This window comes from Alosa pseudoharengus, unplaced genomic scaffold (assembly GCF_046254945.1).
Source record: "Alosa pseudoharengus isolate Yale_2024_CS ecotype anadromous, Long Island Sound unplaced genomic scaffold, YU_APseudo_1.1 YU_APseudo_1.1_scf_23, whole genome shotgun sequence".
Classification (NCBI taxonomy): domain Eukaryota; kingdom Metazoa; phylum Chordata; class Actinopteri; order Clupeiformes; family Clupeidae; genus Alosa; species Alosa pseudoharengus.
Window position 1 is genome coordinate 8,236,048 of NW_027468685.1, and position 14,502 is coordinate 8,250,549.

A 14,502-nucleotide genomic window follows, 5' to 3' on the forward strand; every position below is an offset into this window, starting at 1 on the left:
ACTTCACAAAAGAGTTGTCCAAAAGGACAACCTCTAAAACATAATCTAACTGACATCTACATAAGCCAAGCCATCCCTTTTCAATGATTACTATGTGAAGTTTCACAGGGACTGTACACGTCTTAATAAGGACTTTATGAGCATTTCTTAATGCTTACGATTTACACTTGAATCAGAGCACAACTGGTTTAAACAGCTCTCAGGGCCCAGAAAAGCTCTGAAAAGCTCTACGCTGGCATTGTGTTTCTCATGGGGGTGGTGGAGGAGGGGGGGTGACTGTGCAGAGAGCCCATACTATGGCCCACTGCGCTCCAAAGCCCCCACCATCCCCATCACCACGCCATCCAACCCAACCCACCCCATGTCCTGCCAAACTCTATCAAAGACTCCGTCACTAAATACCCACTGTGTTTGCGAGCTCCCCGCTGACTTGGAATACCCACTTCCACTGACATCTGCATGCCAGATCTCTGGGCAGGCCCTTCGCCTAACCTCTTTGGTTGTCATGACAATGGGGGGCTGGGGGATGGAAGGGACGATGCGCGCGCGTGTGTGTGTGTGTGTGTGTGTGTGTGTGTGTGGAGGGGATGTGGGGGGGTTGCATGGCAACGACTTGAGGGTAACAGTCAGGAGTTGTTGCATCCTGTTTCCGAAAGGCAGTAATAACAGACCAGGACAAACAGACGAATAGACACTGATAGAGTGGGACAGTGGGTACGGAGATCAAGCGCGAGCTAGGGTCGGACCACAACCAGAACAATGAGGAAAGGAACGGTGATTAATTGCAGAAATCAATGATCTTGCCTATATCTACAGACACGTATAGCTGTTCTATTAGACACACTAGGGTCAGTGACACTCTAAATATACATAGGTGTTTTTTTTCTTTCAGCGAAACGGCTTTAAAGCGGATTAGTACTAGCGACCACGCTAACTTAATAGAAACAACAACAGAGTAAGAAAGTTAGTTACATTATGCATATTTGTTAGAATAGAAACAAAATCCTATAAAGGAACTATAAAAACAAAAGCACTAAGGCTAGGAAGTTTCTCCTGTCGTAACGAAGAATTAGGTAGATAAGTACAGCAAGTTTCGCAAAACAAATTCACTTATTTATCTTGGTGACGCGGGATTGGATGGTGACCCTTCTCACGGGGGTCTGATCCGCGTTGCGATTGGCTACCAGCTCCTGAAGCTGCAGAGCTCCTCCCCCAATGAAGCAGAAGGCCGGGCACACGGGGGCGGAACAGTCCACAGGCCCCTCCCACAGCGGGCGGAGCGAATGGGCGTCGTAGAAGGTGACCCGTCCCTTCTCGAAGTCCAGACACACGCCGAGCCGAGGCGGGAGCGGGTAGGTGGCGCCGGTGGGCGAAGACGGGCCGTTGCTACTGGAGAGGCCGGAGTCGCGGCCGTTGCTCTGGCAACCGTGGTGGGCGCTGGTGTTTGGCGGCAGGTAGATCTTGCCCATGCCCATGGTGAGGAAGGTGAAGGGAGGAGGGGAGTCCAGCGCGTCCTCTCCTCCGCTGTCGTGCCCGCTGTCCGGGTCATAGCTGCAGGGAGGACACGGGAGTTAGACACACACATGCACAACCAATACAGACACAGACACACACACACACACACGCTAATACTTATGGACACTAACACACATGCACAACCAATACAGACACACTAATAATTATGTAGACACACACACACACACACACACACACACACACGCTAATACTTATGGACACTAACACACATGCACAACCAATACAGACACACCAATAATTATGTAGACACACACACACACACACACACACACACACACACGCTAATACTTATGGACACTAACACACATGCACAACCAATACAGACACACCAATAATTATGTAGACACACACACACACACACACACACACACACGCTAATACTTATGGACACTAACACACATGCACAACCAATACAGACACACCAATAGTTATGCAGACACACACACACACACACACAAACACACACATATGCTCCAAGTCAGCTTTATTGGCCAGGCATTGTTGGTGCGATGCTGCAGCAATTAAACACTGATTACTGTACATAATACATAGATACAGCAAACAAACATCTCTCTCACGCTCTGTCTCTCTCTCAGGCGTACACAGACACACACGCATAAAATGGATTACAGAATGAAATGCAATAAAAGTATGTTGTACAAACAGTCCAGAGTGTGTGGGATCCTGGGTGCTACACACATGGGACTCATTTATGATTTCAACAGGGTGTTGCCGCATTTTAGTATGTTGTAATCCTGGAATATTTTTCCACTGAAAAATGTTTTATCTGCCGTCGTTTCATGCCTGTTTCTTCCCACCCTCATCTCAATCTCTCCTTATCCAACAATTCCAAATGGCTTTGGAATGCACTCTATCCAAACTCTCCTTCCTCCCTCCCTCTCTCTCGAGCGCTCTCTCGCTCTCCCCCTGTCTCTCCCTCTGTCTCTCCCTCCGTCTCTCCCTCCCCCTTCCTCTCCATTCTTTCCTGCTCTCTACCTCCATCCTTTTCTGTCCCTCGTTTCATTTCTCTCTTTTTCTCTCTCCCTCTCCTTCCTTCTTTCCCCCCCCCTCTCTTTCTCTCCCCTCCTCACCGTGGACTAGCCATCTCCTGGGGTAGGTGGAACCATTCCTGCAGTTTCGACTCCAATCCCACTCCAACCTGCGGAGAGAGAGAGAGAGAGAGAGAGAGAGAGAGAGAGAGAGAATGAGTGGATGTGTAAGCGATTGAAAGAGTAAGTAACAGAAAGAGCAAAAAGAAGAGAGGGAGTGCAAGGGAGAGATGGAAATGGACGGACCAACTAGGGTTTTAAACAATCCAAACCAAATATTTTTCCTCTCCATTTTTGGTGTTGTATCAACGCAAACTGCATACCAGCATTACCGACTATTAGGTCCGACTGTAGGGGTTCCTTCACCTAACATTGTATAAGAGCCCATTCTGGATGAAATGAGAACCATATGGCAGTATATGAAACATATCTGTATTGGAGACCGCAGTGGGGCAGTACCATGCTGCTGTGTGCCAAGACTCTCACATTTCAACATATCTGCAAAAACTGTCAAATGTGCGTATACAAATGTATGTATTAAACCACCCACATCCCTCTAATGACTTCCCCACAATGTTAACATAACACTCCCACAACCCTCTGCATACCACAGTCTACCCCCCCACCCCCCCCCTCGTGATATGGTGGTCTCACCTTCACCAGGTAGGAGCCGGGTTCCACTGAGCATGCCCAGTAGTGTCGTCCCTGCGTGATGGCCACGTCCCCCACCAGCAGGTCGGCGGTCAGGTGACAGGAAGTGAGGGCGCGGTCGGCCGCCTGCAGCAGCGAGAGGCCCGGAATGCTCCGTGCGCAGCGCTGCTCCTTGCTCACCACCAGGCGGTCGGCGTGGAGACCCCAGCGAGAGTCCAAGTAGAAGTTCAAGACTGGGAGGGTGGAGGGAAGGAGGGGTGGGGTCAGGGGGCAGGTAGGAGAAGATGAGAGAGGCAGGGGGTAGGAGAAGGGCGGGGGGGCAGTGGGCAGGGGGCAGGTAGGAGAGGAAGAGGGGGATGAGGGGGCAGTAATAGAGGGCAGGTCCATTGGGGCAGGGACATTATTGGAAAAAAATTGGAAGGGAGGATTAGAAGGAGGAGAGGAAAGAAAGGAGGAGGAGGAGGAGGAGGAGGGGTTGGTTCACTAAGGGAACAACAGGGGGCAACAACAACAGGCCTTTTGGAAACAACATGAGAGCACAGGAAAAGGATTGTTCCCACCGTCTAGTGGCGGCAGGTAAACCACAGGAGGAAGCGGAGAGGAGGGGGGGTGGGGGGGGGTCAGCGGGAGGGGCGAGATGCTCCGAGCGCCTGACCACATCTCCCAACACTAAAACACTAACCTCCATGTCACTAAAGTATGCGTGTGAGAGAGTACTCAGAAAGGACTGCACTGAGCCAACCTATTTGTGTTTGCAATTGCATACACACAGTTCGGATACACAACAGGGGTTATGTCTTTCTACACATTTTGCTGTCCAATACCATATAGCAGTGTTTCTCAAAGTGTGGTCCAGGGACCACTGGTGGTCCACAAGCTATTATATCCCAAGTGGTCCGCGAGCAGACGTGGTAAAATATAATATAGATGAGTTGTTTGCAATATTGAACCAACTTGTATGTAAATCCCAACAGTTCTGCAACACTGCCTAAGTAAGCTACACCAATTTAAATCATATGAATCCTCTGACACAATAAGCAAATTGCAAAGACAATAAGCAAGGTGGTTCAGTGAGTAGGCCTATTGTGTAATATACTGTTGAAGTAGATCAACTGTTTTTGTTTTTTTTAGCTAGGTGGTCCGTGATGTTTTCTCTTTTTTTTTATTGGTTAAGTGGTCCTTGGTCTGAAAAAGTTTGAGAAACAGTGCCATATAAGCTCCTACTTTTGTACACTGCAGAGCTCTCTTTATGCTGTTCACAGGCCAACTCATGCCTTGGAGAACCTCACAGGGGAGCGTGTTCAACATCATAACACAGTGTGTTGAGAGTGCACACTTTTAATATTGTTTGCACAGACCAACGCAAGACTTGGCCTCAAGGCTCAAGAAGACCGCAGCAGACGGTTACATTGCAGCCGTGAATTGTCAACAAATCTAGCCATGAGTAACGTTGCCATATTATGTGCCATGAGTAAATGTAGCCATAAGTGCGCTGGGTGTCAATCACAGGTGCCAGAGGGGCTGATGGGAAATGTAGTAGCAGAGAACAGAGAAGAGAAGAGAGTGAGGACTTAGCTGCAGGAGGTGGAGAGAGGTGGAGAGACCCCCCCCCCCCCCAGAGGAGGAGAGAGGAAGTGAGGAACGGCACCCTCGTTCTCTTGGAGAAGAGGCGGAGGAGGACGAGAGAGAGCGCGGGATGGCGGAGAGAGGGATGGGAGAGAGAATGGGAGAAAGAAAGGAGAGAGGAAGAGGAGGAGGAGGAGGTGTGGAAGAGAGTGAGAGGAAGAAAAAAAGAGGAAAAAGAAGGAGTGGAGAACAGGAAGAGGATGGGTGGAACATGGATGGAAAGGCCTTTGAGCTGATGATGAGTGGAGAGGAAATAAAAGGAGAGAGAGAAAGGGATAGGGATGGGCAGAAAGAGAGAGAGAGAGATGAGTTAGTGATCATGGGTGACGGGCAACATGAGTAGCAGAATGCACATTGATGACCCTAGAGAGAAATAGACTGAAGATATGAATGTGTGTGATTGTGCGAAGAGAGGAGAGAGAAGAGGTTGTATGTGTGTGTGTGTGTGTGTGTGTGTGTGTGTGTGTGTGTCTGTGAGAGAGAGACAGTCGGGTTGTGTGTGTGTGTGTGTGTGTGCGCACATGTGCGCGTGCGTGCATGTGAGTGTATGCACATAATGTTTGTGTGCATTCACATGTGCGTGTATGTGAGTGTATGCACATATGTGTGTTTGTGTGTGTGTGTGTGTGCACATGCATGGAGTGTATGCACATGTGTGTGTGTGTGTGTGTATGTGTGTGTGTGTGTGTGTGTGTGTGTGCGTGTGCACACATGTGTGTGTGTGTGTGTGTGTGTGTGTGTGTTTGTGTGTGTGTGCGCACATGTGTGTGTGTGTGTGTGTGTGTGTGTGTGTGTGTGTGTGTGTGTGTGTGTGTGTGTGTGTGTGCGTTCTCACCTGGAGCTGGTGGAGTGTGCAGATACACCTCCTCGCTGTACTCCCCGTAGCCGGCCTTGTTGCAGCCCCTCACCCTCAGCACATACACGCTGTCCATCTCCAGCCTGTCAATCACCGCACTGTTGCCATTCACCTCCTCCAATCGCTGCCAGCCCCAGCGGGCGGCAGCCAATCCGCCACGGACACCGCCTCTGACCCCTCCCCCGGGCACCACGCCCCGGCGCCGGTACTCCACGGAGAAGTGCCAGGCAGGACAGGAGTCCTGTGGCAGCCGCCAGCAGAGGAAAAGCTGATCGTAGGCTAGGGTGCGCTGGGTGTCAATCACAGGTGCCAGAGGGGCTGATGGGAAATGTAGTTTTTTGGTTACAGAAACGAAAGTACAGAAAATGTACTGGCACACATTTAACAGACACAAACACACGTATAGCAAGCAAACACCTATCCCATGAACTCAGTAGTTGGCTCCATTTAGAGGACTTATGCGGCTAATCACGTGTAATCTTATAGCCAAGGTTCCCACTCTAAGTCAAATGTAAAATTCCATGACTTTTCTCTGACTTTCCCTGACAAAAAAACTGAATTTCCATAACTTACTATATAATTAATTGTACAATATACCGACCAATGATTTCAGTGCTGCCGCATAGCGTTCAAGAATCTTTTACTTCTTTAGAACTTTTACTTCTTTAGGAGATGGATAGAGCTAAATGGGAATTGAATAAACAAATCTGGGCTACTCAATCAAGTAGTACAGCTAATAACCAGATATATTCCAATTTTGTGTGGAAAAATTTGTATTAACGTATTATTTTTGGCAAGTAAATTTAAACTGCTACAACAAAATTCCTTGCTCCAAAAATTATCAAATTCCCTGACTTTCCATGTCTGGAATAGACTTTCCAAAATTCCATGATATTCCAGAAATTCCATGACCCGTGGGAACCCTGTATAGCAATGTCTGCAAGGCTAGGCTGCTCTACAGGGCAGAGCCAAGTGATTCATCAGTGCCAGTGGAACAGAATTCTACAGAATGTTCTTCAGTGTTGAGTGTTCTTCTGTGGAAACGGAACCTAGAACCCCGGTCAAATCCAAGCAGCAGCTGACTCTAGATTAGCTGTGGTCCAGGAGGATCTGGCGGATCTATGTCTGATTAACACCAGACCTGGTTCCGGGCCCGTTTCAAAAGTCAACTGTTGTGTGAGCTGGTACCAATTAGTGAGAACAAACACAGAGCCGCTCTCTGTAGGGGCTTTTCAGTCTGAGTCGGCCTAATGCCGCTTGATCTCATTCCTGTGTCAGGTCTGTGTGTGAGTCAGGGCCTGTGTCCCCTGCTCCAGTTCTTTTACTGGCATACAGACAGACAGACAGGGGGCAGAGAGGCAGACAGACAGACAGGCAGATAGAGAGAAAGACAGGTACACAGGCAGATAGACATGCCAGGGCAGGAGGAAACAGCTCTGTCATTTGCCCTACTCTAGCCTGTCTGCTGGCTCACAGACAGACAGACAGACAGACAGAAAGACAAGCAGACAGACAGACAGGCAGACAAACAGATGGACAGGCTGACAGACAGACAGACAGACAGACAGACAGACAGACAGACACAGACCGACAGGCACAAAAAATAAACAGACAGGAAGACACGCAGGTGTATAGGGAGAAGGACAGACAGGGCAGGGCAGGCCAGGACTGTCCACTCTGGGCAGGCGGAGGCCGGCTCACCCTGGATGAAGCCCAGCTCGGAGAGCAGCTTGAGCTCGCGCGACACGTCCAGCTGGAAATGACGGAAGGACGGATCGGCAGCCAGAGAAAAGCACTGCAGGGACTCAATAGACTGGGCCAGCCTGCCAGAGAGAGAGAGAGGGAGAGAGAGAGGGAGGGAGAGAGAAAGAGAGAGAGGGAGGGAGAGAGGATGAGAGAGAAAGGGAGGGAAAGAGAGAGGGAGAGAGGGAGAGACAAAGGGAGAAAGAGAGAGAGAGGGAGAAAGGGAGAGAGAGAGAGAGAGAAAGGGAGAGAGAAAGAGAAAGGGAGGGAGGAAGAGAGAGAGAGGGAGAGAGGGAGAGAGAGAAAGGGAGAGGGAGGGAGAAAGAGAGAGAGGGAGAGAGAAAGGGAGAGAGAAAGAGAAAGGGAGGGAGGAAGAGAGAGAGAGGGAGAGAGAAAGAGAGAGGGAGGGAGAAAGAGAGAGAGGGAGGGAGAAAGGGAGAGAGAGAAAGGGAGGGAAAGAGAGAGGGAGGGAGAAAGAGAGAGAGAGGGAGAAAGGGAGAGAGAGAGAAAGGGAGAGAGAAAGAGAAAGGGAGGGAGGAAGAGAGAGAGAGGGAGAGAGGGAGAGAGAGAAAGGGAGAGGGAGGGAGAAAGAGAGAGAGGGAGAGAGAAAGGGAGAGAGAAAGAGAAAGGGAGGGAGGAAGAGAGAGAGAGGGAGAGAGAAAGAGAGAGGGAGGGAGAAAGAGAGAGAGGGAGAAAGGGAGAGAGAAAGGGAGAGAGGGAGAGAGAGAAAGGGAGAAAGAGAGAGGGAGGGAGAGAGAGAGAAAGGGAGAGAGAAAGAGAGAGGGAGGGAGGCAGAGAGAGAAAAAAGGGAGGGAAAAAGAGAGCAAGAAAGAGGGAGGGAGAGAGAGGGAGAAAGAAAGAATGAGTGAGAGAGATGATGGTAGGGAGGAACAGAGTGTCAGAGAGTGTGATGCAGAAGGGAAGAAAGAGAGGGAGATACATAGAGAGAGGGAGGGAGAAAGAGAGAGTGAGAAAGAGAAAGAATGAGAGAGTGATGATGGTAGGAAGGAACAGAGTGTCAGAGAGTGTGATGCAGAAGGAGAGAAAGAGAGAAGAGAGAGATACAAAAAGAGGCAGAGAGAGTGATAGACAGGGAGAGAGAGAACGACAGTGATCAGGAGGGAGAACATGGAAAAAGCGAGAGAGGAGACAGGAAGACAAAAAGGACACGACTGAGTCATACAGACCATCATCAGTCTGTGAGTGCTCATTTGTTTCAATGGAGAGAGAGAGAGAGGGAGGGAGAGAGAGAGAGAGAGAGGGAGGGAGAGAGAGAGAGAAAGAGAGCAATGAATAAGACTCAGACGGAAAGAATGAGAAAAAGAGAGGGATCATAAGAGAGAGAGAGAGAGAGAGAGAGAGGGGGAAACTGGACAGCTAAGGGAGAGAGGAGAAGAAAGAGGGTGTGGAAATGAGACGCTCGGCCGAGGGAAGTGGAAATCGGAGATAGAGACGAGGAAAACAGATCGATTGACTTGAATGTCAGGGTTCGCCTGTGTGTGCGCATTCGACAACAGCCCAGCAGAATCGAGCAATACCTCTCATCGCATAACAAATTATACACAACACCCAAAGACTTCCATCGATCTCACCTCTCAACCCTGCTGGCCCCATGACAATTAGCAACACAATCTCATTGTTCCTCTCATGATGGTATCATTTCCAGTGATATATTTCTCTGTCTTGATGGAAAGATTTAATGGCCAGCCAGAGAGCGGAGACCTGCAGTGAAGTATGACATTGTGACGGCCGGCACATCTCTAATTACAGTGGTGCCAGGGTGCCATCTAGTGGTCACAGGCTGGAATTGTTTTGTTTTTAGTAGATGAGAGGAGATTGAGGAGAATGAGTACTGCAGAGGGATGGAGGGATGAAGAGAGAGAGTGAGAGAGAGAGAGAGAAAGGAGAAAGAGAGGCCACAGAGTTTAGCAGATGGATGGAAATTGCATCCGAGCCAAAAAGGCGGAAAAGGGATATGGAAAATAGGAAAATATAAGTGGACACATTTGGACACGTTTGGCTTTAGGGGATGGCAAGCGGAAAGTGAGGGGAAGGGAAATCATATCATGAGAACACACTCTGGACAGGCCTGCTGCCCCCCAGCGGACTGAGACAGAGGGAGGAAGAGAGAGAGAGAGGAGGAGGAAGAGAGAGAGAGAGGAAGAAGAGAGAAAGGAGAGAAAGAGAGAGAGGAGGAAGAGAGAGAGGAAGAAGAAAGAGAGGAGAGAGGAGTGAAGGAAGGGAGATAGAGATGAGAGGAGAAGAGGAAGAAAGAGGTGGAAGAGAGAGAGAGGAGAGGAGAGAGGAGTGGAGGAAGGGAGATAGAGATGAGAGGAGAAGAGGAAGAAAGAGGAGGAAGAGAGACAGAGGAGAGGAAGAAGGGAGAGAGGGGCCATATCTCACATGCAAACCCCAGAGGAGGTGATATTTTTGAGAGCCCCAAAACAGTCGATATATATAGTCAAAATATACAAACAAAAACCCAACCCGCACCCAGCACACACACACACACACACACACACACACACACACACACACACACACACACATTCAGCACACACACACACACACACACACACACACACACACACACACGTCCAGCACACATCCAGCACACACACACAATACTGAGTATTGTCAGTAAGACTTGGGAAAAGCCATAGGGCCATAGGGCCATAGGGGAAACATTGTTTTTGTATTAAACTATTGGCATATGAGCTGCTAGAGTGTGCGGTCTCCTTCTGTTCATTACATTACGTATCCCGTGACAAGCACCTCAAGAAAACTCCTACTATCGGTGTACGTTCGCTTTCCCTATTCAAAGTGACCTGACAATAAGCATGCCTACGCATCATGCTCTGATGAAGGCAGTGATGTCGAAATGCGTAGGCATGTTTTTAAATAGCCATGTGAGATTAAAGGCTTTTAAAACGTATAAACCTCAAGAGTGCCTCAAGTTTTCTTTAAAGCATATTTGGAAAGGTTTGTAATTACATTTGGAGAGAGGTGGAGAGAGATGGAGAGAGTGATGGATGGACAAATGAGGAGAGAGAGAATTTGTCATTCATTTATAACTACAGTATGCGTTTCTTTTCTTCTTTTCTCTTTTTGTAAACAGATATTTTATGTGTTTGTATAATTTAAGTTATGTGTTTGCTTTGGCAACACTGCTTCACTGAGTAATGCCAAAAAAGCTCCATTGAAAATGTTCAAAGGAGAGAGAAAGAGAGAGAGAGGAGAGAGAGAGCAAAAGTGTGTGTGACACAGAGAGAGCGAGTGAGTGTGTGAGTGATGCTACGTTTACACGTGGCCAGCTATTTTCATAAACGGACATTTCACCCTCTCCGTTTTCAAAAATAACATTGTGCACACCTGTCAGTTTTAAGAAAAGTTTTCCTTTACACTAATCCAGGTATTTGCCTTCAAGAGCATGCCAAACCTGTACGTGGCAGTGTAACGAGAAGCTCAAGCCCATGTTAGCCAATCAGAATCCCGAAAATATCAACAACAGCAACAAATAACTTCCTCTTTCTCTTTTGAACTGACTAAAAATCTCACATAAATCTCCGTTTGTACCTCTTTAGATGCAAACGAACAAACAGAGTTTTCCCTAAAAAAAAATTATCAGCCCGGAGTTTTATAAAAACTCAGTTTGCGGGGGGATAAAACCTCCGTTTGTAAATGACAGGGTCAAACGCAGAAAAACATCACCGGTTGCATCGTTTCCCTTGTCGTCTAAACAGGGCCTGAGTGTGTGGGACGGACCTGTTGTGTGTGTGGCGGGCGGCGTGGACAAAGCAGGACGGGTCGGTCTCCTTGAGCAGCTCCTGGGCGAACGCCAGCAGGCCCGCGTGCTCCAGCAGGCTCCGCCTCTCTGCCACCTGATTGGCCAACGCCTCTCCCCGCCTCTGCCGTGAGGCCTCCAGCGCCTGGGCCAGTCCAGCCTGTCGCTCGGCGATGAGGGCGGTCAGGTCCCGCACACACTGGGCCAGCTGCTCCCTCGCAGACACACTGTTCACCTGGACACACACACACACACACACACACACACACGCTGTTATGAGGCGGTCCTGGCTCAAGCTCTTCGTTGTCTAGGGTATGTTCAATTAAACTAAAAAGCCTACCGCAACTCGCAACCAACAGAAACAAACACAGAAAGACCTGAGAACCACCCTACACGCTAGCCCTACGTGTGGTGCACAAACTTGGAAGTAGGTCCTAACTGTGGTGTGTGTGTGTGTGTGCATGTCAGCTTGGCAGGAGAATCAGAGAGCGGTCACATACCTGTGGCATCCTCGCGCTCCCGGCCCGGTACTCCGATACTTGTAGCCCTATGGCCAACCCAAGCGATGGTTCTTGTACACGTTCAAGTTTTTATTATAATTTGATGGTGCTTTTTCCAAAACCAAAATAGTCCACAAATGGCGGCAATGTGCGGGGACAAACAGGCCACAGCTCCCGCTGGGCCTTCCACAACGAATCGCTGCCAAAAACAGTTTCTCCTCCAAAAGGTGAGGACAGGTGTTCAATTTACCAATTAGCCACAGGTAGTGACATCACTGAAACCCCACCTGTAAGTCAGTGCTTGCCCTACAATGTGACCCTAACCTATCGTAATAACGCGCACACATACACGCACGCAAAAATTAATACATATGCATATGTATACATAATCACCCACACACGCATGCATATTCACACACACATGTAAATAAATACACACACACACACACAGACTTAAATTCACTGACACACACACACATTTCAATAAGTAAATACATCCACATCCATGGACATGTAGACAATTCCAATTCCATGTAGTTTTGTGGAGATTATAGAAACTTAAGGGGTTTATAAATACAATCACAGTGATAAACTTAGGCCCAAGCACAGCAGGCATTTACCTGAACAATACAATACATGCATTGCTGCATACTCAACCTACAGGCTTATATGATACAAGATGAAGCCATGTAATGTACTAGACAAACGTAATGCATGTCCATGCAAATCAGCTTGCCTGACATGATTTCTTTCATTAATTCCGAGCACTGAGGGGTTACGTCTGGGTGTTTATTCTGGGAAAACCACTTCTGCCAGACAGCAGAGGAGACGACAGGAGAGGAGAGAGGATGAGCACACAGAAGCAGAGCAGAAAAGAAAGGAGAGGAGGAGTGGAGAGGAAAGGAGAAGAAAAGAGGAGAGGAGTGGAAAGGAGAGGAGAGGAGGAGTAGAGAGGAAACGAGTGGAGAGGAGAGGAAAAGAGGAGAGGAGAGGAGGAGTGGAGAGGAGCAGAGTAGACAGGAGAGTAGAGGAGAGGAGGAATAGAGAGGGTAGCAGAGAAGAGGAGAAGAGAGGACAGGAGAAGAGAAGAGTAGAGAAGACAGGAGAGGAGAAGAGCAGAGCAGACAGGAGAGGAGAGGAGGAGTGGAAACAGGATTAAATCTCTGGATGAGTCACCTCTGTCTGAGTGATTACATTCTCCAGCTGGGTGATCTGTGACAACACAGTCTCCTGATTGGACAGCACATAGTTCAGCTCCTTGGTGATCTTGTCCTGTGACATCACACATTGAGACATTCAGTAAGCTCTCCTGTATATATAAGCGACATTCAGTTATTCATACATACCTGGGTACTTGATCAACAGCAATAGGAAAACAGTACTGTCACAGTAGCAGCACTAGTCATTGATGAGTTACATTGACGTATATATATTGTGCCATACTGTATCTAAGCAATCAATCTGCTGGTAGATTCTGAACTGCTCATCACACATGTTCAAACAGTTCCTGGGGGTATTATTATCAAAAACCACATCGTACGTAGCTCAGTATTTAAAGGATTAAGCAGAGGCCATTTCTAAAGAGCATAATTATAGTGTAGAAGGTACTAATAACTGTGCCGCATGTTAAGAACAACACAACGGAAACAACTGCCAGACCAAATGTTTTCTCTTCAAATAAGCAAATGTGGAAACGTGTTGAAAAGCCAGCAGGCATAAAATAAATTATACACAACACCCGAAGACTTTTGTTTGTAGCTGGTATCTTCAGCGTCTGGTAGGCCTGCATGATGGAGATGATTTTGGGTGTAATGTCTCTGGCATGTTTAATTTTGTCCTTGGTTAAAATATAATGTGTGTTGTTTTGGAATGTTGGTATGTTGTCTGCTAAAAAAATTTAAAGGAACCGTATGTAAGAAATGTATTTCAATCATAAAATGGCCCTGATATGTCACTAGACATTAAGAAATCATGTTCATTTCAAATACTTATATCACTGACAACAGTAGTCCGGCCAGCATATTGTCATTTAAAAAGTGAAGTTGCAGCCCTCAATTGATGTTGATGTTGTGTTTTGTCATGTCATGTTGTGTTTTGGCCTGATGCGCCACCCTCCACCTATCTAGTAATCACGAAGTCAGTAGTGTTTCCGCAATCTGGGTTGGCAACCTCGAGTCAGGGGGGAGGGGGAGGGGATACACCGCTCTACAGTAATTTGAAAGTGATTGTAGTACCAGTTTTGGCCACAATCTTACATATGGTTCCTTTAAATACAAACATAAACAAACAAATGCGGCTTCCTGCACAATCGCTGACTGCACCTTTAAGGATTAGAGATGCAGTTTGTAGCTTGTACCTTCAGGGTCTGGTAGGCCTGCGTGATGGGGATGATCTTGTGCCCGGTGTGGACGCGACGCAGCTTGCACAGAGAGCAGAGTAGCCTCTGGCAGGACTTACAGTAGAACTGCAGCCGCTCCTGGTCATGCTCAATACATGACAACACCTACAGAGAGGCAAGGGAGTGGAGATAGACATTTACGTTTACATGATAGGGCGTTTGAGGATGTGCTCTCGGAGGAGCATGAGCACACACACACACACACACACACACACACAGACACATATAGAAACACGTGTGCACACACATAAAAACACACACACACACTCAGAAACACATGCGCACACATTAAAAACACACACACACACTCTCACAGACACACATGTGCACAGACACACATACACAAACATTCACACACA

At 47.9% G+C, this 14,502-nt stretch overlaps 1 protein-coding gene across 1 annotated transcript in view; it reads right to left on the minus strand.

Annotated features, from left to right (window-relative positions):
• Positions 1–548: 548 nt before the first annotated feature.
• trim46b (tripartite motif containing 46b) overlaps positions 549–14,502 on the minus strand; it is a 26,127-nt gene continuing 12,173 nt past the window's right edge. The window contains exons 6-13 of the mRNA XM_076301666.1: positions 14,102–14,248; positions 12,922–13,017; positions 11,227–11,480; positions 7,420–7,541; positions 5,698–6,036; positions 3,240–3,469; positions 2,628–2,695; positions 549–1,551 (exon numbers count right to left, since the gene is read on the minus strand). Of these exons, the coding sequence (XP_076157781.1) occupies positions 1,107–1,551; positions 2,628–2,695; positions 3,240–3,469; positions 5,698–6,036; positions 7,420–7,541; positions 11,227–11,480; positions 12,922–13,017; positions 14,102–14,248 (1,701 nt within the window). The 3' untranslated portion in view covers positions 549–1,106. The remainder of the gene's footprint in view (positions 1,552–2,627; positions 2,696–3,239; positions 3,470–5,697; positions 6,037–7,419; positions 7,542–11,226; positions 11,481–12,921; positions 13,018–14,101; positions 14,249–14,502) is intronic.